The sequence below is a fragment of the Onychomys torridus genome, chromosome 17, assembly GCF_903995425.1.
Source record: "Onychomys torridus chromosome 17, mOncTor1.1, whole genome shotgun sequence".
Classification (NCBI taxonomy): Eukaryota; Metazoa; Chordata; class Mammalia; order Rodentia; family Cricetidae; genus Onychomys; species Onychomys torridus.
The window spans coordinates 61,726,311-61,750,645 of record NC_050459.1 but is presented as its reverse complement, the minus strand read 5'-3'; the positions used below and the strand labels follow the sequence as shown (position 1 = coordinate 61,750,645).

The window sequence follows — 24,335 nt, the reverse complement described above, 5'->3', positions numbered from 1 at the left end:
AGAGGCTGAGGCAGGAGGAGAGCTAGATTTGTATCCTATCTCAAAAAAGGGAGGGTGGGCAGGGGATAAGATGGCTGGGAGTGAGGGGGTGCACTGGCTGCTGAGCATGATGACCTGAGTTTGGTCCCTAGGAATCACAAAGTGACTCCTCCTACAAGCTGTCCTCTGTCCTCTGAACACATATACACAGAGAAAAAAATATTTTTTAAGTTAAAAAAAAAAAGGATCTACTACTACTTTGGGCTTGAGCTGTGAGCCGAGCCCAGGAACCTTGGAAGACACACTCAAAACATGGCACCACATATTGGAAAGAGGGAAGTTCTGCCGCAGGCTATAACTTGCATAAACTAATAACTTGCTGCTGCTGGGTATGATGCCTTGAATGGCAGCCCTTGGGAAGCAGAAGCAGGTAGATCTCAATTAATCCAAGGCCAGCCTGTTCTACATATCAAGAACAGGCCAGCTAGGGCTACACAATGAGACCCTGTCTCAACAAAACTAAACACCAGAAGCTGTTGCTGAGCAACAGCGGCCAGGCACAGAAGGGTGTGTGTCATTACAACTGGCATACAGCCAGAGCAAGCAAATGCATAGATGGAAGACACGCTACCCGGGGCAACTCACAAGGGGGGCAACAGGAAGTAGTGCCTGCTCATGGGGACTGAGTGATAAAACACTCTAAACTTGACTTTGGGGAAGATATTTTAAGTCTTCGATTATGTTAAAAATCTGTCCAAGGCCTGGAGAGACGGCTCAGTGGTTAGGACCACTGGCTGCCCTTGCTTGCATACCAAGATTTGGTTCCAAGGATCCACATGGTGGCTCATTTGTAACTCTGGCTCCAAGGGATTCATTCGATGCATCTGGCCTCCATGGGCACCAGGCATGAATGTGGTGCAGACATACATGCAGGCAAAACAAACACAGAAAAATAAAATTAAAAAAGCCCCCCCCCAAAAAAAAGCCTTCCCCAACCCTGTAAATAGTCCACACTGGCCTCACAACCCTCCCCCTCCTGTCCTAACTTGCCCAGTGCTGGGGAAGACTGGCTGGGCTCCCACGCTCTGCCCCTTAATGCCGTTTTTATCTGGGGTCTTTTTGTTGGCATTACCCTCCTGTTACATTGAAAAGCATCTCTCTGCTCAAAGACACACACTATTATTATTCCTGGAAGACTCTGGGTACCAAACCTTGGCCTTGAACCCTGCTCTATGAATGCTGATGTGGAACCCAGACCGCACACATGCTTGGCAGGACCAGATGTGCAGAGTTCCTTCTGAGGGCCAGATAATACTACAGGGATGTCAATTACGGTGCGTATAGGATGTTAGTTTTTATGTGTATGGGTGTTTGGCTAGCATGTGTCTGTGCACCATATGTGTGCCTAGTGTTAGAGCCCAGATTTGTCGGTACTCTGGGACTGGAGTTAAGGATGGTGGTGGGCCACCAGGTGGGTGGTGGAAATAGAACCAGGGACCCCTGCAAGAGCAGTGTTCTTAACCCCTGTAGGAAGGTTCTTAGTGTGCCTTTGTAGCCATTGTTCACCTCTTCATTCTAGCCCCACCCCACCTCATCTTCCTGGCTCTCCCCACTGTCCTGAGGTGGGTGCTGGGATCACTCCATGGCACACATGGTAAGGGAGTGGTGGCCTGAGATCTGAGCAGGCAGCTTCCTCTTACCCATGGCATATAAAGGACTCAGAACAAAGATAGCAGGGTTTGTGAAGATTGCCTGCCATCCCAGCACCCAGAGGCTGTGTCAGGACTGCTGCAGAATTCTAGAGCAGCCTGGGCTTCATAATGATCCTTGGTCAAAAACCACAAAAGGCAAATCCAAAACACCCTTATCTGGATGGCTCAGTGTGGTGCTATCTGCACACACACAACGGTCTGTGTGAAGCATGCACATGCTCCTTGGGAGGAGGGAGGTCCTGCTGACACCACATAGGAGTCTCCATGATTGCCCCATAGAAACCTGGTGCAGTGCAGACACTACCCTTATCTGGCAGATCACCCCTTCACATGTTGGCAGTCTGTTCATGCAGGGTGAAGCGCATGGTATGTGACTGCTTTGGCAGAGGATTCTGGAAGCATCTGCCCACTTTCCTTATGCTCCCTTGCTCAGCCTATTAACTCCATGCCACCCAAACCCTGACAGTTTCTCTGTGTAGCCCTGGCCTCAACTCAGAGATCTGCCCATTCTGCCTCCCGAGTGTTGGGATTAAAGGCCTGTTCCATGTCTGGCTGCATTAGCTGACACCCCCCCCCCCCCCCCCTTACAATGATTCATCCTAGCTGAATGTGTGCCACAGTTTGGCTAGAGTGTGGCTGGAAAGGCTGGAAGTCTGGGTGGACTTTTAAGAGGCAAGGCCTTTGGGGTGTGGTGGAGCGCTCCCCAGGTAGGAAGCAGGCAGTGAGAGCCAGAGGGATGTCTGTAGTCAAATAGTATTTGCCGGACAAGACAGGGCTGTGAGTAACTCACAGCTGCTGTGACTGCACTCCCAAGGCCTGCACAGGACCACACCAACCAAACTGCTAGCATGGTTCGGGGAGGGGCTCACGAAGTCCCACCTCCAGCTGAGGGATGGCTGCCGGGCCATCTCTCCAGGCCCTAGGCCACTTTTATAAAAGGCATCCATTGAACCTGCCACCAAACCCAGCGACCCGGTGGGTACTGGGTGGGCGAAGTACTTCTTTTCAAATGCACTTCAATCTGTTTTCGAGTGCATGGTCAGTGTAAGGGGAACGTAAGAGAGCCAGGGAGGGCGGCTATTGCTGGTACGTTGGTTTTAATTTCAAAAAAAGGGAGATTTTGGTGCTGACAGCTTGGACTGACAGCAGCTTAGGGAAGGGTTAGCGTGAGAAGGAAGGGGCCCCAGGCAACACCCCTCCCACCAGGACATCTGGTCCCAACCAGTCTCTCTGGCAGGACAGAGCTGTCAAAACACAACTGGGTAGACAGTGACAACCCACCAGACTGCAGGGTGGCACTGTGCCGTGGAATGCCTGTCTGGGTCTCAGGGACCAGGTGCCCTGTGGGGCCAGGGCAGTCACGCTGGTTCCTGATCGCCTGGGTATGCTGCTAGAAAATCAAAGGCGGAATCATTTCATGGTGTTAGGAATCTGGAAAAATAAAAAATCATCTCAGCTAGAAAAGGAATGTCCCATTGGAGCCAGCCAGAGGATGAGAAGAGCGGGGAGGCGGTTTTGGTGCCATTGAGGCAGGTGGCCCAGTGACAGTAGTCGTGGGTGAGTGATGGTGATGCTGGGGTCCCCTCAGTGCTGGACCACAGACTCCCATCCTGCTGTGGCCACGAGAGCCGTCCACTTCTTCCAAAATCCTCTACTTGGATTTCCCTTAGTCTGTGCTTCCCTTTGGTTTGACACGTATGAAGACAGGGACCTGGTTCCTTGTCACTTGTCCAAAACTGAGAACAGGTGAAGGCAGGTGTCAGGCTTGGCCTGCAGTGGCCCCTGTGGCGGTGCTCAGGGTATGGGGCCAGGCAGGCTAGGCACCACCACTGGCCTCACTTCTGTGGTGGAGGGACAGGGACAGAAGGCTGGAGATGGTGGCTGCCATGCCCCCACCCAACCTCTCTCCATCTGTGGCGGAGACACAAGGGATGCATAGGCCTGACTGGCGGATGACACAGGAAAAACAGCAAGATTCTAACTCGTTCCATCTCTGAAGGTGGAAAAGACCAGACGGTTACTAAAATAATCATTTTCTCAATTGTGTCCAGGCAGCCATATCCGAGCAGCGGAGGTGGAGGCTCGCCCGGGGCAGGCACAGTCAGCTGGGCTGAGCCAGGCTCAGAATGGGTGGCGACCTTGTCCTCACAGGAGGCTGCACCGGAAGAAGCTGGTCCTCTTCTGCTGCTCCACTGTGATCTTGACCCCATGGTTGCTTCCCTGCGGGCTGTTCCCTTCCTGAAGTCACAATTGTGCCTTGTTACTTACTGTGGACCGTCAGCACCACTTACTACCTGCATACAGCTGTCAGTCATCCAGTCTGTCTGCCCACCACTGTCCCACTAACCACTCCATCACCCCAGATCCCATCACCCATCAGTCATCCAGTCTGTCTGCCCACCACTGTCCCACTAACCACTCCATCACCCCAGATTCCATCACCCATCAGTCATCCAGTCTGTCTGCCCACCACTGTCCCACTAACCACTCCATCACCCCAGATCCCATCACCCATTAGCTATCCACCCCCCTCTCCATCCATCCGGCCATTCAACTATTCCCTACTAACAACTCAAGAGCCCACCCATCACCCTTCCCACTCATCCTCCATTGATCCCATCCACACAAACTCTTGCAGTCAGCCACCCTCTTCCAACCATCCCACTATCTCCTGACAGTTCATTCACCTTCCGTAAACTCAAGACCCGTCTTCATCTGCTGTCCAGGATCCCCAGGCCTTCACTCCCCACCCCCAAACACCCACACACCTCTCTCCACACTTTTTTGTTCCTTGTTCCCTCCGGGTATTGAACTGAGGACCTACTGGATACTGGTCCTTCCAAGTGGCTCTCCCAATGAGCCACATTCCCCAGCAGTATAAACCATCTTTTCTCTCCTCTGCCCTTCCTTCATCCCTGGCCCCTTCCATCTGTCTACCCATCTATCTATTCCCTGTGCCCCAGTGGTGCCCAGGTCCATGGGCTGCCAGAGACATAGGACCTAAATTCTAATCTTTCTCTTATAAAGAAAGCTCTTAAAAAATACAGTGATTTATTTGTGCATGAATGTGTGCTCTTACACACACGAATATGCACGTGCAGGTAGGAGAATAACCTGTACAAGTCAGTTCTTTCTTCCCACAGTGTGGGTTCTGGGTATCTTTATACACTGAGTTATCTGCCCACCCAGGACTCTAATTCTGACCATGTTATGTTGAAGTAAAAACAAACATACAAAACATACAAACATACAAACATACAAACAGCAGGCAAACAAAGCTGCAGGAGCTGTAGGCTGCACCCGTCTGGTTTACTGGTTTGCAGGAATGCTGCTGTTTGGATGTGAGTGTCGAGGAGATGCCACGGAGATACCTTACGCCTCAGTGGCCACTCACACAGCCCAGGTTGAACGATGTAGGAGACTTGCAGGGCAGGCTACGCTTGGCAGGAGCTGTCGGGTGATCAGACTTTAACGTGCCTCAGTACAGGCACTCTCTGTTCTCTAATCACACAGATGGGTCTGGGGAAGGGCAGGTGCTGGAACTGAGGCTCAGGAAGGAGGGTCACATGTGTCCCCCAGGTCCCAGGGTTCAGGGACATACTCTGCTCAGGCGGGAGAGCCTTGCTCTCTTTGCTCAGCAAGAGTTTGACCTCCAGCCAGGTGGTGGCGGTGGCGCACGCCTTTAACCCCAGCACTCATGAGGCAGAGGCAGGTGGATCTCTGTGAGTTCGAGGCCAGCCTGGGCTACAAAGCTAGTTCCAGGAAAGGTGCAAAGCTACACAGAGAAACCCTGCTTTGGGGAAAAAAAAAAGAAGTTTGACCTCTAGCACCACATAAAAAGGCAGGAATTGAGGCTGGAGAGACAGCTCAGCAGGTGAGACCACCGGCTACTTTTGCAGAGGACCTGGTTTGATTCCTAGCACCCATGTTACACAGCTTACAGCTGCCTGTAACTTCAGATCCAGGAGAGCTCATGCCCTCTTCTGGTCTCTGAGGGCTCTAAGCATGCACATGCTGTGCAGATATTCAGGCAGGCAAAACACCAAACACATATAAAAATAGTAAAATAAAATCATGAAACAATGACAAACAAGCCAGGGCGGTGGTGCTTATAATGCCAGTGTCAGGGCTGGGGAAACAGGAGGATCCTGAGGCCGTCTAGAATCCCAACCTAACCAGCTGGCTCAACGTTCAGTGAAACCATGTCTCAAAATCGAAGGAATGGAAGGAAGAAGATACCTGATACATACACACACACACACACACACACACACACACACACACACACACACACACACACGGAAGGATGGTAGACTTGGGCAGTGATGTACTCCGGTCAAGGATGGCTGCATCCTACAGAACCCCACATAGAGACCTAGGAAGTACCCGACTCACCAATTTTTTGTCCATTTTTGCTTTGATGTCCCTGGCAAGAGTGAAAAATGCCTGTGGAAAGAGTAGGCTGTCAGAGCCCTCTAGTGGTGGAATGTGGTTATCTGGAGATGAGGGAGAGGTTCCAGCCAGCGCTTTCTCCTGTTCCCAATTGGGCCCCCATCTGTCACCTTCTGTAGAGTACCTTGGAGACAGAGTCCTGCTGTGTGGCCACTTCCCCTAGACCAACAATCCTGCATTATACTCCGTTGTTCCTTGACACGGAGTAGTCAAAGGTCCCGGGTAGTAACTAACTGGTTCTGAAGGGTCTGGAGGACCTGGAAGGAGTAGCTATCCCTGGCTGTGTCTGCCCATGCCAATCCCCTACCCTTTTATTTTAGAGAAGTTCTCTCCTAGCCCAGGTCGGCCTCAAACTCCTGTTTCTCCTGCCTCTTCTTCCAAAGTACCGGGCTGACGGATGTCACCCGAGACACCTCACAGGTGTCGCCAGCAAGCCTGGCCCCTCCTCTCTCTTGAAAAATACCCACAAATGCCAGTCTGCTTGCCCACTGCCTCATGGAGAGAACATGCAGAGGCAGGTTGGATTTCGTATCTCCATGCAGGGTCGGTGACTTGGGAAGTGGTGCCAGGGAAGAGGGCGTGGAGGTGTTGCCCTTGGGTGGTGAGCCTGGCCAGGGAGAAGAGAGCCTGATGGCATGAAAAGGGAAGGGAATGCAGTGACGGCTGGGGAGGATGGGCCCACTGGGTGGTTTATGGGAGGAGTTGGGGGAAGGGAAAGGAGTGGGCACCGGCCTTGGCAACTGTCCTCTGGGTACCTTGTGGGGTGATGTAGATGATTTAGTTTTTTGTTTCCTGATATGGTCTTGCTGTGTAGCCCAGGCTGGCCCCAGCAATCCTCCTGTCTCAGCCTCCTGAGAGCTGATTACAGGTAGCTCTGCAGGTCTGTTTTTGAGTATCATTAGGCTGTGTGGGAGAGGCTGAGGGGCAGGGGCCAAGCTGGCACTGCCTCTGGGACCTGGCTCCCTTCTGGGGCTGTGGATTAGCAGTGTGGCTGAGATGAACGCAGCTGGGCCTATGTACTGGGTCTGCTGGAATATGAGCTGCAGTTTCTGTCATCTGCTGAGAGCCAGTGACATGTGTCCTGAGTGTCCAACAGAGGGCACTGCAGAGGCCCTATCAGCAGCACTGGACTGGAGCCCCTGGGCCAGAGGCCAGCCCCATTGGATCTTCCAAGCTGAATCTCCCAAAGAAAGGCCCCCAATGCCCCCTGAGCATTGATCCCACAAGCCTGTGTCTCCCTGGAACCTGGGACTCACATTCTCCACATTGATGTTGGCCTTCGCACTGGTCTCCATGAACTTGATCCCGTAGTCAAGTGCCAGCTGTAAAAGGGGACACATGAACACAGTGAACTCCCAGTGTTCCCTAAGGCATGGATGCTGGCGTGGGGTTGGCACAAGGCTCAAGTAGTGATAGGTCAGAACAGGCTAAGGGTGTCACCTCCATTGTGTGATGGTACAGTACCAAGTGGGGAGGGAGCTAGGAAAGGAAGGTGGAGGTAGCCTGCACCAGCTGTTCTTTCTGTGCCTGGTCTTGGTGGGTTCTGGTGACATGACTGAAGCTCACTGCCAAGTTCTCATTGCTAGCCATGAGCAACCTCTGTCCTCCAGCCCTGCCTGGAATTACCACCTCACAAGGCTCTCTCCTCCATCCCAAGCAATCCAGGATGGCATGTCATCTTCTGCTCAAAAGACTATGAAGAGGCACGTGGGTCCCCCTGGGGTGGGACTGGTTCTGGCACCCACCTTTTCTCCCCGCTCCTTGGACACCTGTCTCTTGTCATTCACGTCACACTTATTCCCCAGGATCATCTTCTCCACATCTGCGGAGGCATGCTGAGGAGAACAGGATGATCAGGGTCAAAGCAGCACGGGGGAACTACTCAGAGGCCGGCAGCCCATGTCCCCAGTTGTCAAACCCTTCTTGACTTTTACAAAAACTTCTGTGGACCACAGTCGTCATGCTCCAGGGTTCCCAGAATGGACTCTGAGAGACCTGACCCATGCCCTCCCTGCTCTTCTGTGTTAGCTTATGTGTGTGCACTTGCATGCACATACCATGCACATGCAGCACACCATGTGAAGGACTACTTGGAGTCAGTTGTCTCCTTCCACCATATGGGTTCTGGGACTTGAACTCAGGATGTCAGGCTTGCTGGCAAGTGCCTTTACCCATTGAGCAACTTGCCAGCTGAAGCCCCAATGCCTGCTTAGACCTTTTTACTCTCTCTCTCTAGGTTTTAGAAACAAGGCTGTGCCTAGAACAGCCAAAACTTCTAAGTTCTTGATGAGCACCCAGGCTTGGCCCAGCTCTGACTTCTCCCCTAGGGATGGCTCCCTGCAGAAGAGAGGTCTGAAAGCAGCTCTGCTGTGAGGGAACACTTCTCCACTCTCCGCCATATCTCCTGTCCACCAGAGGGCCACACAGGGCTTCCACGCCAACTGCAGGACTCTTCTTTTGGCCAGGATGGCAAGGCCTTGGCACCTACACAAGCCCAAAGCAATTGCTCATAATCAAAGGGCCTGCCTCTCGGCCTGGCCTGGGTGTCCACCAGTCCTGGGTCCACAGTGACGTGCTCTGTTGTGGCTTTATAGAAGGGTAAAGTTCTTGACATCCTAGACCCAATGCCCCACCTGCTTAGTCATCAGGTGGAGCTGGCCAGGAAGGGTATGGGGTGTGGCAGCACCTGGGCAACTAACTAACTGGTCAGAGGACAAAGTCAGCTTTGGAAAGAGAGGTTGGGCTGCTGGCCTCCTTGACCCTTCGGGTCAGGATCTCTTTCTATGATTACCTCACACTCTGTTGTTTGCAGCTCAAAATGTTTGTAACATGCGGTCCAGACACAAGTCTCAGCTGCTCTAGAACCTTCTCTCTCTCCATAGAGTCAAATGCTCATGTGAACCCAAGCAGAAACGATTGCAAGATCAGTTGGGTCCTGGGCCAATGGTGATTTTGGGCAGATGGCAGGCATCTTGGTCCCATTCCCCACTCTCTGCCTGTCCCCCATGTTCCTAGCTCTGGGGTACAGCCTCAGGAGAGGAGGCAAAAGATGCCCTCACCTCTTCAATGTTCCGAATCCAATTCCGGATGTTGTCGAAGGACTTCTCATTGGTGATGTCGTAGACCAGCATGATACCCTGGGTGGGGAAAGACATGGGCTTTGAAGGGCCCCACGGGGCAGGCAGTGTACCCATCAGGAGTGGGCATGGCCATTGCCAGAGATGACCACTGTCTCAGCCAGTCTGTCAGCTCCCCCCCTCCACGGTGACCTTTCTGACTCCCAAGCTAGACCTTGCCACACCCTCTGTTACAAGCCTTGCTGGCTCCTTATGCCAGCAGGAATGTGTGCCTGGACTCCCCAAAGGCCTCCAGATGCAGCCAGTGCCTCTTTAGGATACCTGGCATCATACCCACTTCGTGCCAGGCTTACAGCAGGCAGGAATGAGGCTGGGGTGTGCACTCAGGCCCTGCCCTTGGAGGGGTCAGCACCCCAGGATAAGTGGTCTAGTCAGATCCCTAATGAATGTGAGAGGACACCTGACAAGGTCTACAGGTCCCAAGAGATCCAGAAAGTGGCCTCAGCCAGCCTGAGCATACTGCCTCACTGCTACTGTGGAGGAAAAACTGAGGTATAAGGAGATGAGATCTTTTTGATTGAGACTGAAGTCCAGGACACCTGCGTGCTGGTTCATGCCTGAATTCCCAGCACTCAGGAGGCTGAGGCTAGAGGACTCCTGTAAGTTTGAGACCAGCCTGGGCTACATAGTAGGATCCTCTCCTTCTCTCACCCTGCTCCCCAACACACACACACACACACACACACACACACACACACACACACACACACACACACACAGGGCTTCAAGGCCCATAGTTGGCTCTAGCCTAGGCCCTGCTTGCTTCTCTCCCCCAGGCATTGGCTACTGGGTACAGTCCTGTGTAGAACGTAGCATCCCATCTCTAAGGCCAAGGAAGCGAGCAATCAGCAGGGGCACAGCACAATGGCATGCACGTGTGAGGCCCGGTTCCCTTCCCAGCACTGAAACAGGGATAAACAAGGTAACACGAGCAGTCTGGACAAGCTGAAGCAAAGGCTTACCAGTCTGAGGTACAGAGACGGCGGTGCCAAGAGAAAAACATGCCTTTCATACCAATACTCAGGAGCAGGGAGTATCAGGTAGCTATCTGTGAGTTCAAAACCAAGCTAGTCTACATAGTGAGTTCCAGACCAGCCAGGCTGCACAGTGCCACCCTGTCTCAAAACAACAGTAAAGGGAAAAATTGGGCTGGGAATGTGGTGCAGCTGGTAGAGCGTTACCTAGAATGCATGCAGCCCTGGGTCCATACAAACACTGCGACCCAGAATGGTAGCACAGACCTGTCATCCCAGCACTCAGGAGGCTGAGAAAGGATCTGAAGTTCCAGGCCAGCCTAAGCTAAGCAGCAAGAACGTGCTTTAACAAAAGAACACTGAAGGACACTGCCACCATCTCGGTGATCCAGTTCTTGGGGACTGTCAAGTTTCGGGGTCCTGGCTGCAGAGCAGGGCTCATGTCCACACCTGTACGCAGGGCACTGCCGTGATCCAAGGAGATAGCTTGGCTAAGACCAAGGGTGCTATGTGGGACAGGGTGTGGGGATGGGGCAAGAAGGGGCTCAGGGTGACTATCTTAGCCCAGAGAGGTCCAGAGAGCAGAGGTACTCCCAGACCCCAGTGCGCTAAATGAGCAAAACAGGATTAATTTTAACGAGAGCGCTAAGGTTGCAGGCCACAGGATTGAGTTTCCAATGTTGGCTGCACTTCCTGGACGCTCTAAATACTTAATTTAACGTTACCATTCACGTCTTTTGCTCCCAGGCTCCTCAGGTGTCTCCATGATTTCTCAGGCATCAGGCCTGCACAAGGACTTAGACACACTGTCCTCACGGTGTGGACAGCCTGCTGGGAGGAACTGGGGCCTATGGCCCTCAATGACAGGCAGCACAGGTGACAGGGGGAATGGGACTCTGGGCAATGGCCATCTGTTTTCACAGCAGCCGGGGCATATTCCACTTCCTCAGAGGTGACAGAGCTGGGAGTGTGATGCAGAGTTCTGGGCGGGACGGCGTTGCTCCTGCCCCCTTTGTCTCTTGAGGCCCAGTTTTGCGTAGTCTCACCCAAGCTGCCTTCTTGCTGCCTCCCTCACCTCCATGGAAACACATGGGGTGAACTTGCAGGCCCAGGTGGAAGATGGAACAGCGATAACCCAAGTAGACCCAGCCTTCGGGTTTTTCTACGGAATTCCACACTGGTGTGGCCGTGTGGCCTTCTCAGGACTGAGAGGCTGGCCCGGGTTTGTCTTCCCCTGAAGGATGCGCTTCCTGGAGCTCCTATCCTTCAACAAAGGATATTCCTGCCATTTAAACCCTGCCCTGGGTCTGAGGCCTGGAGTGTGCGATGTATGTGGAGATGGCGTTGCGGGGAGCCGGTCAGGACACGCTGACCTCTTTAAAGCCAGTTTGGTCCTGAGTTGCCCGAGGAGTTGAACTCAGTCTCCACAGGACATAAGGCTTGGTCAGGTGTGGCGGCATCACCTGTGATATCCTAGCCTAGGGAGGGGGGAGAATTGTGAGTTCCTGGCCAGCCTGGGCTACATAGGCTGCACAGAAAGGCTTGTCTAAAAACCAAATCAAAAGTGGGGCTGAGGCAGTATCGAGTCCGTAAAGTGCTCACTACATAAGCCTAAGTTTGAGCCCTAAACCCACATGGTGCTGCCTTGCACTGCATTGGGGAGGTGGAGACAGGCTGATCCCTGGGGTTCATCGCCCCTGCAAGTTCCAAGCCAGAGGCACTCAAGGAACAATGCTGGAGGATGACCTGATCTCTGGCCTCCACACTCATGTACACATATGTACGTGAACCCACATGAACACACACACACACACACACACACACACACACACACACACACGTTTTTAGAACACATAAAATATGCTGGGTGCAATGGTATACATCAGTCATCCCAGCACTTGGGAAGTTAAGGCAGGAGTTTTGAGTCCCAGGCCAGCCCAGGCTACGAAGTGAGTTCTAGGCCAGTCTGGGCTACATTCGGGATTATTTCAACAAGATGAAACACAGCAAAAGCCAATCACACAAGCCTTGTCCTGCCACCAGCTCACACTTGTTTCCACTTGTAAAGCAACAGAAACAACGAAGTCAGTAGTACCATGGCACCCCTGTAGTAGGCTGTTGTGATCGTCCGAAACCGCTCCTGGCCAGCTGTGTCCCTAGGAAGAAGGATGGAGGATATTAGTGACATCTATGGCTTGCTGCGTCTTTCCCTCGTCCCTCCTCCTTAGGAAGCAGTCACCACTATTCCCACACTCTGCCACCATCTTCATGAGGGAGGTGGCATCCAGGGAGGGGCACCTGAGTTGGTGCGGCCAGGCCTGGACCAGTACCGGGCACATGAGGAAGTTATCCCGGCTGGCACTGGGGAGGCTTAGGCAGGATTTTGAGTTCCAGGCCAGCACTGTCACAGAATGAAAAAGGGACAGGGTGTGCCTGTGGTACAGTGTTTGCCTAATACATATAAGGTCTTCAATCTCTAAGACTGGGAGGAAACGTGATCTAGTGAGGGACATGCCTTTTGTCCCTGAGTCCATGGCTCCTCCCGAGGGCTCTGATTTCTGAATTACACAAAGAGGCCTAGTGCTGAGTCGAGTTCTACCTCTTGCTTTAACATCTTCTTATCTGATTGTGAGTGCCACAGTACAGATATGGAGTAACTTGTAGGAACTGGCTCTCCTTCTACACTGAGGGTCCTGGGGATCGAACTCAGGTCATCAGGCTTGGCAAAAAGCACCTTTACCTGCTGAGCCCTCTCGCTGGCCCCTTGGCTTTGAATCTTATTTTACTGTGGCACAGGGGATGGAAGTAAGTGTCCTGTATGTGCTAAGGCCAGTGCTCTGTAACTGAGCCTGAAAGCTCAGTTTTAATGTTATGTTTAGTTCTGAGATGACTTGCTGGTGGCACCTGCAGGGACATACATGGTGACGAATGTTAACTGCAGCTCAGGCCAGCCTTCCAGTGACTGAGAATGCTGAGGGGCAAGGTGGGAAGGGAGGAGCCAGGGCAGGTGGCCTGGCTTGCTGGACTGTGTCACTTTGGACTGGGGCACAAAGGCTCCCTCATGGCCACCCTGTTGGAAGTGGAGAACTTCTATGGATCCACTTACCATGTGGCTAGTGACAAGGGCACCCAGGAGGCTCCCCCAGAGATATTGGCAAGCCAGGTGATGGCTCATGCTGAGATTAAAGAGAACTGACCGCGTCCTGGGGGAGGGGCACCTAGGCTCTCTGTCCCCACCCAGGGGTGCCTGGCTGGTGTGTGACCACACCCTTCTGTTTGGTTCTGACACAGCTTCTCACTGTGCAGTCCACATTGGCCTAGAACTTGCTGTGACCCTTGCGTTGCCCCATGAGGGTTGGGATGACAGATGTATGTCACATGTCCCACTGGAGCATGCTCTTTGAAGTGACTTGGGTCTGTTTGCCCAAGGCTGGCTGGATTCAGCCTCCCGGATGCTGGACTATCCCCAAGTCCACACCAGTGATGGGGACCTAGATGCTCACACTTCCCTAACTGACTCTGGTGGTGAGGCCTCTCTCAGGGCCTGGCCTTAGCTTCAAGGTTGTTTGTGGGTTTCAGGTCCACACACCAGGAAGTGAGGCCTGGGCTCTTTCCTCAGGGGAGAGAACAGGAAGTGGTATGAGGCTTTTAAAATTTGGGGTGAGGCTGTGAGCTCAGAAGGGAACTCCCAGCTGGGTGCAGTGGCACACACTTGTCATCCCAGGACCTGGGAAGCCAAGGCTAAAGACTCAAGTTCCAGGCCAGCTTGGGCTACATGGTGGGACTCTGTCACAACAAAAGAGAAAGAGGAAAGTTGTAGCCCAGGTGTCTTGTGCTACCACCTCTGCCTACTCCCCAAGATCCTTGGGCAGACAGAGCCACCAGACTGACATGGTGACAGGAGCCATGGCTTATGGCCTATCTGCTGAGCACTGGGCCTACAGGATCCCCTCCATTTCCACATGTGAAAGCTTCTGGAAGTATTTTCACTGTCTCTGCTGTCTTTGCTACCTACCTCCTGGCATGGAGGGCTCCCTCCAGGTTCAACATAATCCTGTGCACCCTGGGATACTGAACTCACTGGACAGGGAATTCTTCCCCCACAGGTTAATGACCCTTAACACCACTGTTAGGCTCTAGTGTCCAGCAGAGCATGGCTGTCTGGGCTGGGTATGAAACTCTAGAACCTTCTGAGGAAAAGGACGGTGTGCCAGGGTCTGGTACCAAGGAATTTTGCTCATTTGGTAGAGTATTTGCCTAGCATGTACGGGGTTGTGGGTTCATCCCCATCAGTGTAAACACCAGGAGCTGTGACACACACCTGTCATCTCAGCACTCAGGAAGGAGAGGCAGGAGGATCAGGAATTCAAAGTCATCTTTGGAGCTAGATGTAGTGTGCACCCCTTTAATCCCAGCATTCAGGTGGCAGAGGCAAGCAGATCTCTGTGAATTTGAGGCCAGCCTGGTCTACATACATAGTGAGTTCCAGGACAGCCAGGGCTGCTTCACAGAAAGACTGTCTCCAAAGACAAAAAACAAAAAGCCTGTATGTGGGGAGGGGCACCAATGGTTCTGCTCCAAGCTGCAGGGCTGCACAAGGCCAAAGAACTCACCATATCTGCAGTTTAATCCTCTTGCCATCTAGCTCTATGGTCCTAATTTTAAAATCAATTCCTGAAAGAAAAGGAAGAAAAGGAAGAAGAAAAGGTGTTATTAAGGTCAGGTCACTTCCTGAGCTGCCGGCCTAGGCTGGTGACAGGGGCTGTGGCTCATGGAGCAGCATCTGGGTGCTGGGTCCTCAGGAGCTCAGGGTTCTCTGTACCCCAATAAGACTGGAAGCTTTTGGAAGTATGCTCCCCTACTAGAAGCAGAGCCTGAGACTGTGGGGCTAAGGGAGCTGGAAGGAAGCTGACAGGTGGTGGGAGGTGGACAAAACACTGGAGGGGGGGTGGAGGGCATCTCACGCTGGCCCCACCCTCCACCACCCTTGCCCAGCCTTACAGTGGGCACCCTAAAGCCTTCCACAGACCAAGTCCTGCACAAAGCATCCAGCACTGCAAACAGGCCGCATCCTCTCTCCCTAGCCACTGCACAGGTACACTTACTTACTTATTTATATTTTTTGAGACAGGATCTCACGTAGCCCAGGTTGGCCTCAAATTCACTATATAGCTAGCCTTAACCTCCTGATTTGTCTGCCTCCACTTCCTAAGTGTTGGGATTACAGATATGTGTCACCAAACCTGGTATATACAGGCTTTCTTCTGTACAGATGGACTGCTAGCTACTGTCCCAATGTCACCTCCTAAGACCCCTTCCTGATGGTGCCAGCTCTCTACCTCTGTACCCCCTCTGCTGAGAGTGACTTGGAAGCTCTTCGGTGCCCTCTGTTACATCTCTGCCCCCTCCAGCCTTCAAAATACATGATGTGGCTCGGGGTAGGACACTTGCATAGCATGCACAAGGCCTGGAGTTCCATCCAGAGCCGCAAGGCAGAGGGCAATGTGGTGGATTGTGCCAGATACACCAACACCTAGGAGGTGGAGGCAGGAGGATCACGAGTTCATGGTTACCTTTGCCTACATAGTGAGTTTGAGGCCAGCCTATGTTATATCAGGACTCAAGATCAACCAAAACCAAAACCAACCCTAACTGTAAGTACGTCCTGAAGCTGGACCCAGAGCTTCCAGGGAGCCCAGCAACAGACCATCTCAAGGGGATATTGCTTTGTCATTGAGCTAAACGAAGGATTCACATGATAGACACACTGTAGAGAAGCCTCAAAGCCACAATGCTGAGTGAGAGAAGCCAGATAGGAAGACCACATATGGAGGACTAGGCTGACAGAGCAGGCAGATCCAGAGGGAGGACTGTGCCTGAGGCTGCCAGGCTAGGGTGTGGGGAAGATACAGGGCTGAGGGGCATGAGGGTGCTGGTGTTTCTTCTTGGCACAAGGAGACATTCTAAAATTTATTATGGTGATGGATGTGCAATTCAAAGCATACCAGAAGGTGCTGAGCTGTATGCTTTACATGGGTGGATCAATGAGATGTCAGTTATGATAAAGTTATTGTTTTTTTTTTAATTTAAATTTAAGGGCTGGCAAGATGGCTTAGCAGATAAACAGACTTGCTGCCAAGCCTCACGACTGGGTTTGATTTCTGGAACCCACACATCACTGGCCCCCAGAGGCTCATGTATTTGAATGCTTGGTCACCAGAGAGTGAAACTGTTTGAATGGATTAGAAGGATCAGGAGGTGTGGCCTTGGAGGAGGTGTGTCACTGGGGGTGGGCTTTGAGGTTTCAAAAGCCCAGCCAATCTCTCTCTTGGCCTGTGGCTCAGGGTGTAGCTAGCTCTCAGCTACTGCTCCAGTACCATGCATGCTGCTCTGCTTCCCGCCACGACGATAAGAGAATAACCTCTAAACTGTAAGCCAGCCCCAGTTAAATGCTTTCCTTTGTAAGAGTTGTGTCCTGGTGTCTCCTCCCAGCAACACAACGACCACTGTGACACCGGCCCTCTGTGCAGCCCTGCTGTCCCCTGGCAGTACCCTACACATCTTAAGTATCATAGGGGCTTTCTCAAAATGGCTTTGTGGGGGCCTTCCTCCACCATTACCACTCCAACACTGGACATAGCATAAACACCCATCCCATGGCATGCAAGAGAGGCTGAGGACCCTCTACCTACATCAAGCCCGATGACATTCAAATTCTTCTCATACTATGACATGTTGCTTACACAGGCACTCTGACTATATTCCATAGATTTTTTTTTTTTATATATATATATAGTTTGGGAGGTGAGGATGCACTCCAGGAGACAGCTCTACCATGTGGGTTCCAGGAATTGAACTCAGGTTGTCAGGCTTGGCTGCAAGGGCGTTTAGCTGCTGAGCCATCTCATTGGCCTACATTTTTTTTAGACAGGACTTCACTGTTTCATGAACTTTCCTGGAGATACTAACAGGCCTCTATTCAAGTCTAACAACAGAACAAAGGAACAATTCCACCCAAGCCCGGCTGGGTGAACCATGTGGACTTGTTTATAGGAACATGGGTAAGGAGGTCACTGAAAGGTGCATGGCAGACCTCCATCGCTACATGGATGGAGTCCACTCTTACCTTACACATATGTACTTTAGCACTTACTGAGACTCCATCAGCAGACGTTGTAGGCAAAGGTCTGCTGAGCCTCCCTATCCCACCTTCAGTGAAGGTCAACAGTCACATTATCAGGGCTCTAAGGTGTGAATCTGAGACTAGCCAGGGCTACATAGAGAGACCCTGTCTCAGAGAGAGTGAGGGAGGAAGGGAGGGAGGAAAGGAGGGAAGGAGGGAGGGAAGGAGGGAGGAGGTAGCTCTTACACTCAGAGGACAGCATCACAGACCCTGCAGCCCAAGCTGACCTGGAAACTCACAGTGATTCTCCTGCCTCAGCCTCCCTAGTGCTGGGATTACAAGCACCATGCCTGGGTCCTCTGTAGATTTTCAGTCCTGTCTAGAGGAGACACAGACTACCCACTGTCCAGGCTTGCAAATGGCAGTAGGTAAAGATGCTTGCCAACAAGCCCATGACTTGAGTTCAATTGAAAGTGGAGAACCAACTCCTACAAGTTGTCCTTTGACCTACACACACACACACACACACACACACACACACACACACACACACACACATACACACACACACACATACACACACATACACACACACACACATACACACACACACACATACACACACACACACACACATACACACACACACACAACCAAATTAATAAATGTTATTTTAAAACTTTTTAAAATATGGGGCTGGGGCTGTGGTTCAGTTAGAAGAGGCTTGCTTAGCCTGCACATAGGCCTCGGTTCCAACCTTAGCACCACAAAATAAACCAGCACTTGGAGGTGGAAGAAGGAGGTGAGGCGTTCAAGGCCAGCCTTGGCTACAAATAAGTTTGAGGCTACTTGGGAGGCTAAAGTAGGAAGAAAGATTAAGTCTAAGAGTCCTAGGCCAGCCTGGGCAATCTCTCTCTCTCTCTCTCTCTCTCTCTCTCTCTCTCTCTCTCTCTCTCACACACACACACACACACACACACACACACACACACACACACACACCACACACACACACAGCTGGTGAGATGGCTCAGAGGGTAAAGACACTTGTCACATAGCCTAGGTTTGACCCAGGACCCCACATGATGGAAGGAGAGAACTGACTCCTGCCAAGCTGTCCTCTGACCTCCACATGCACTATGGCAGAAACACCCCCACACAAATAAATAAATGTGATCAAAATAAAAAAAAAAAATCAGGCCGTGACTGGGGCTCACTTGGCAGACTGCTTACCTAGTATCTTGGGACTCTACCCCCAGCACCCAAAAAACTGGGTATGCTGGTGTATCTCAGCAATCCCAGACCTCGGAAGATGGAGGCAGGGGATTAGGAGTTTAAGGTTATCCTCAGCTATATGGGGACTTCGAGGCCAGCCTGGGCTCCACGAGGTCTCATTTCAAACAACAGAAGGATGGTCAGATAACACCGCTACAGTGTCTGCTAGGGAAGTAGGCGGGCTCTGAGCCTGCCTTGAGAACTGATTTCAGGGGGCTGCAGGGCCAGGTTCACACCACAAGTAATTCATTCAGCTCTGGAGAACAATCTACCACAGGGGCACAGCTTCCAGAAAAAACAACACTGAACATACCAAGTACAGCTGGCTGCCAGTATAGATGAACCTTCCTGCATAATTTTAGGACTAAGAGGCCGGGGCAGACTCTCCCAGAGACATTACCCAATGTGTCACACATGCCCAGTGACACACAGAAGTCCAGGGTCACTGTATAACCAGCCCTGGCCATGAATCCTGCTTTAGTCAAGAGCTCTCCTAGTTTCTATTAACACAAGAATTGAATTAGGAACTGTAAACTTTATGGGGCTCTAACTTCAAGGTCAAGGAGATTAACTTTCCTAGAAGATAGAGGACTGTGGGAATGTGATGCTAATTTGGGGAGGGAGGGATCCTGGTTCAAGTGTTACTTCCACCTCATTGGGTGATCTGAGTTACACCCACCTCACTGGGTGATCCTGATTGAGTTGCACCCACCTCACTGTAAAGGAGGGCCGTCTCCCAGGGACTCTGAAGGACTAAGTTGGTTTTCTGCCCAAGAGTTTTAAACCATCCAAATGGAGATGGTCAGTGGTCAGATGTGTGGTGGATCTATGTGAGGCCCTGGGCTCCATCTCCAGTAAAAAAAAACCCGAACAAACACATGTGAGACGTAAAATGTGTATTACTGGCCTACAAGAAGGCTCAGCGGGTAAAGGTGTTCCCCACCAAGCCTCATGACTTGTCCTTTGACCTCCACATATTGGCCACAGCACACACGTCTACATGAACACACGAACACACACACACACACACACACACACACACACACTGACCAAATTAATCAAATTAATAAATATTATCTAAAAACTTTTTAAAATATTGGGGGGGGGAGGAGAAGGGCTGGGACTGTGGTTCAGCTGGCAGAAGGCTTGCCTAGCCTGCACACGATCTCAGTTCCACCCTTAGCACCACATAAACCAGAGAGATAGTGGTACACACCTGGGTCCTGGGACCCTCTTTGTGGAAGAAAAAAACGAACTCCCACAACTTGTCTCTTGACTTTGGCACATGTGCACTCACACTAAATAAATGTAACAAAACCAGTGGAGCAGAGAGGCTCGTATCTGTAACCCCAGCATTGGGAAGACAGGGCCAGGCAGATTTTCTGAGACCCAGGACAGCATGGTTCACACAGCGAGTTCTAGGCCAGCTTGTTACAAACAAACAGAGGCGAGGGACGTGGATCAGTCCACCAAGTGCTTACCACACAAGCATGAGGACTTGAGTTTGATCCCTAGCATCCATGTGAAAATACCTGGGCATGGTGGCATGAGTTTACAATCCTAGCACTGGTGATACAGACCAAGAAGGGTCCTGGGGCTAGCTGGCCAGCCAGCCTCGCCACTTGTGAACTCCAGGTTCAATGAGGGACCCAGCAAAGATGGTTTGGTGGGTAAAGGTACTTGGCCGCAAGCCTGGCCACCTGAGAGCAGTCCCCAGGACCTATAAGGTGGAAGGAAAGAACAAGTTCCCACAAGTTGTCCTCTGACCCCACATGTGCACCAGCATGCACGTACCCTCTCAATAAAATAAAATAAAGAAGCAAGGTGGAGAGTGGCGCGCGCGCGCGCGCACACACGCACACGCACACACACACACACACACACACACACACACACACACGAAAGCAAACACAAAACACCCTGAATGAATGTGTTAGTGCTGACTGGGAAGTGTCTGTGCTGAAAGCAAGCCGGAGCCTGTGGGCAGCTACTGTCATTTCCTGCTTGGTCCTCACCTAAGGACAACCCCAAGGCTGGACGTTTGGGTGGGGAAGAGGAGAAGCTTCAGATGCACCTGTACCCAGAGGTGCCTAAACCCTCTCTTTCCTCCTGACGGACCTCTTCACTCTTCATATAGATCTAGTCCTCAGCCACCCAGGGCACCAGCCAGGACAGACAGTGCCACAGCTACTCTAAACCAAATCAGATCAGAGGGTTAGAGCTTGTTCAAGGATGAACACCTGGAATCCAGGTGTGATTTTTCTGTCAGGTTCTCTGTCCTTGACACCTGACACGTGACTGTTTTAGAGTGCCCACCAGGAAGGAGAGCTAATTGATTGATGGTCTGGTCAGGGAGACAATACAGCTTAGTTGACATGACACAGAAATCATTCTCTAAGTTTTCCTTTTCTTTCTGAGCCAGAGTCTCGTGTAGCTAAGACTGGCCTTAAACAGTCTATGTAACCAAGGCTGACCTTGAACTCCTGAACCCCCTGCTTCCACCTCCCTAGTGGTGTTCACTAGCACATCTGGTTTCCAGGTGCTGGGGATCGAACCCAGGACTGCAACAACTGAACAACAGCTTGGCTTGGATAAAGCAGGCCTAGGGCCCATTCTCTTGTTCCAGGGCCATACAGCAAGCAGATCACTCTGTTTGATGGGAGTTACTTCCAGGTCCAGCCTTCTCTTTGGTCTTTTTTTTTTTGAGCTGAGGATCGAACCCAGGGCCTTGCGCTTGCTAGGCAAGCACTCTACCGCTGAGCTAAATCCCCAACCCTGGTCCAGGCTTCTCAATTCGGGCCATGACTATTCATGGCAAGGAGCAAGGTCTGCGCCATTTTTGACGTCAGAACTTGGGCTATCACAAGCCAATTCTATTCAGCTGTACCGTGAGGCAGCCCTGGGGGAAAGCTGTTCAGAGAGTGACAGGTGGTGTCCTGAGCCTGTACAGTCAGGGAAGCCAAGGCTGCGTGTGGCCATGGCTGATGCTAGTTTCTCCTCGGAACTTCTTTTCTCATGTCCCCACCGGGGTGACAGGTGCTAGCCCACTCGTCAGGCAGAAGGCAGGAGGACTCTGGAGTCCCGACTGAAAAGCGGATTGACGGTGCTGACCCTCTCTGGGACAGCTGGGCCTTGAGTTTGGGGGTCAGGCACCCCTGGGTCCAGATCTCCTCCCTGACACCTGTAGACCGTGGCCTTCGGTGCGTGCCCCTCCCTCCCTCCCTCCCGAGCGTCACGGCACCCAACACGAGAACACCAGTGTCTGATACTGCACAGGCCGAGCCTGCCACATAGGACACGATGCACGAGGTCGGGTGTCACCTCCATGCCTCGGTTTCCACTTCTAAAAGACGGGGATCCCCCCAGGACAGTCTCGGGGCTGCTGCGAAGACAGAGTTGACAGGCGCCGGGACCCCAGCCCAGCGCAGGCTCTCCCCCAGACGGCAGCCTGCGTGCTCCCGTCTGCACCTCGTCCCGCCGCAGCCGGGGCTCCCCTCGGGGGCTGGAGGCCGCTGCGGCTCCCCGTCAGGCCCCGCGACCCTCCCGGATCCTCGGCTCGGGTGGATCCTGAGTCGATCCCTCAGCCCAGCCCCACAGGGGCGCGCCCAGCCCGGGCCCCCGGCCGCCCCAAGGCCCCGCTACCTATGGTGGAGATGAACGTGGAGTTGAAGGCGTCCTCGGAGAAGCGGAACAGGACACAGGTCTTCCCCACCCCCGAGTCCCCGATCAGCAGCAGCTTGAACAGGTAATCGTAGGTCTTCGCCATATTACACTCTCTCCCCGACGGGAAGTACGGCCAGCGCCTCGCCACTGGTCGCTAGACCCGTCTATCATCTCAGATCCCGCCCCCAATTGGCCCTCGGCCCGCCGCGCGTCACCAAAGCCGCCGCCCGCCCTCCCGAGCCCCGCCCGTCGCAGGGAGCCCGAGGGAAAGAGGCGAATCCGGCGCAGAGCCGGAAGCAGCCGGACCGCACAGCTCATTGGCTGACCCTTGGGGTAGGGAGGTCTGTGATTGGCTAGTGGTGAGAGTCGGAGGGTCAGGGCTTCAAATGACCAGAGGTGGGTGTGGCTACATCCTGGCCCCGCCCTCTCACCCCCCCAACCCTTCAGTGGCCTCGCCCCGCCCCCGACGGGAGGGACCCCAATAATTCCGCGCGCTAGTTGCTGAGGGAGCCGGAGGGGCGGGCTTGGTGAGAGTGCGCATGCGTGCCGGGAAGACGGTTGGCTCCAGCAGAGGGCGCACGCGCGCGGAGGACGTCCGGTTTCCCGCCTTCACGGCCCGCGCAGTCGCAGTAGGCGCTGAGGCGAAGCGCGGGAAGTGGGTAGGTGGCTGTGTTGATCTCCGCAGGGGCGCAGGGGCGCAGAGGTGCAGGAATGCAGGGGTGCAGGAATGCAGGGGCGCAGAGGTGCAGGAATGCAGGGGTACAGGGGCGCAGAGGTGCAGGAATGCAGGGGTGCAGAGGTGCAGGGGCGCAGAGGTGCAGGAATGCAGGGGTGCAGGAATGCAGGGGTGCAGAGGTGCAGGAATGCAGGGGTGCAGAGGTGCAGGGGTGCAGAGGTGCAGGAATGCAGGGGTGCAGAGGTGCAGAGGCGCAGGGGTGCAGAGGTGCAGGGGCGCAGAGGTGCAGGAATGCAGGGGTGCAGAGGTGCAGGAATGCAGAGGTGCAGGGGCGCAGAGGTGCAGGAATGCAGGGGTGCAGGGGTGCAGGGGCGCAGAGGTGCAGGAATGCAGGGGTGCAGAGGTGCAGGAATGCAGGGGCGCAGGAATGCAGGGGTGCAGGGGTGCAGAGGTGCAGGAATGCAGGGGTGCAGGGGCGCAGAGGTGCAGGAATGCAGGGGCGCAGAGGTGCAGGAATGCAGGGGTGCAGAGGTGCAGGGGTGCAGAGGTGCAGGGGCGCAGAGGTGCAGGAATGCAGGGGTGCAGAGGTGCAGGGGCGCAGAGGTGCAGGAATGCAGGGGTGCAGAGGTGCAGGGGTGCAGAGGTGCAGGAATGCAGGGGTGCAGGGGCGCAGAGGTGCAGGGGCGCAGATGTGCAGGAATGCAGGGGTGCAGAGGCGCAGGGGTGCAGAGGCGCAGGGGTGCAGGGGCGCTGCCTGGGGTGGGCTCCAGCTCGCTCCCCAGCCTTGGCCCTCACCACTGGACCACGAGGGCGATCCCAGAGGCCTCAGCGCGGGCGGGGGTTGACAGGGCAGCGGCAGTTCCGAGCCATGGCAGCCTGCCTGTGCCTGCTGCTGCTCCACACACTTATAAAAACTGCCAGGTCCTTCACCCCACACCCGCCCGGTGAGGTTAGTAGTCTTCTCATTTTGTGCTAAGTACACCGGCGCCAAAGGTGAAGTGACTTTCCCAGGCTTTAGAGTGGCACTTTCCCCCTTTTTTAGATTTATTTATTTATTATGCATACAGTGTCCCTGCAGGCCAGAAGAGGGCGCCAGATCTCATACAGCCACCATGTGGTCACTGGGAATTGAACTCAGGACCTCTGGGAGAGCAGTCGGTGCTCTTAACCACGGAGCCGTCTCTCCAGCCCCCTTCTGTTTTTTTATATGTGCTTTAAAAAGAATTGTTGAGATGGAACCCGGTATAACGGGAGAGCAGTGACCATAAAAAAAAAAGAAAAAAGAAAAGAAAAGCGCCACATTAAGAGTAACGGATAGGAGTTGGGGATTTAGCTCAGTGGTAG

The 24,335-nt window shown here is 53.1% G+C and overlaps 1 protein-coding gene across 1 annotated transcript; it reads right to left on the bottom strand.

Moving 5' to 3' along the window:
• Positions 1-2,769: 2,769 nt before the first annotated feature.
• On the bottom strand, positions 2,770-22,491 carry Rab8a (RAB8A, member RAS oncogene family). The gene is made up of 8 exons (XM_036166406.1): positions 22,295-22,491; positions 14,868-14,928; positions 12,350-12,410; positions 9,203-9,280; positions 7,889-7,978; positions 7,400-7,465; positions 6,087-6,137; positions 2,770-3,929 (listed from the first exon to the last, which is right to left on the bottom strand). Exons 1-8 carry the CDS (start codon positions 22,416-22,418, stop codon positions 3,837-3,839), a joined length of 624 nt encoding a protein of 207 aa, XP_036022299.1. The 5' UTR covers positions 22,419-22,491; the 3' UTR covers positions 2,770-3,836.
• Positions 22,492-24,335: the final 1,844 nt, after the last annotated feature.

Bases quoted from the DNA above. Each gene is read 5' to 3' on its own strand.
- Rab8a (XM_036166406.1), bottom strand. From the start codon at position 22,418: ATGGCGAAGACCTACGATTACCTGTTCAAGCTGCTGCTGATCGGGGAC. The intron at 14,929-22,294 runs GTAGCGGGGCCT...CTTTTCTTTCAG, and splicing joins CACGTTCATCTCCACCATAG to GAATTGATTTTAAAATTAGG. The intron at 7,979-9,202 runs GTGAGGGCATCT...TGTTCTCCTCAG, and splicing joins GGATTCGGAACATTGAAGAG to CATGCCTCCGCAGATGTGGA.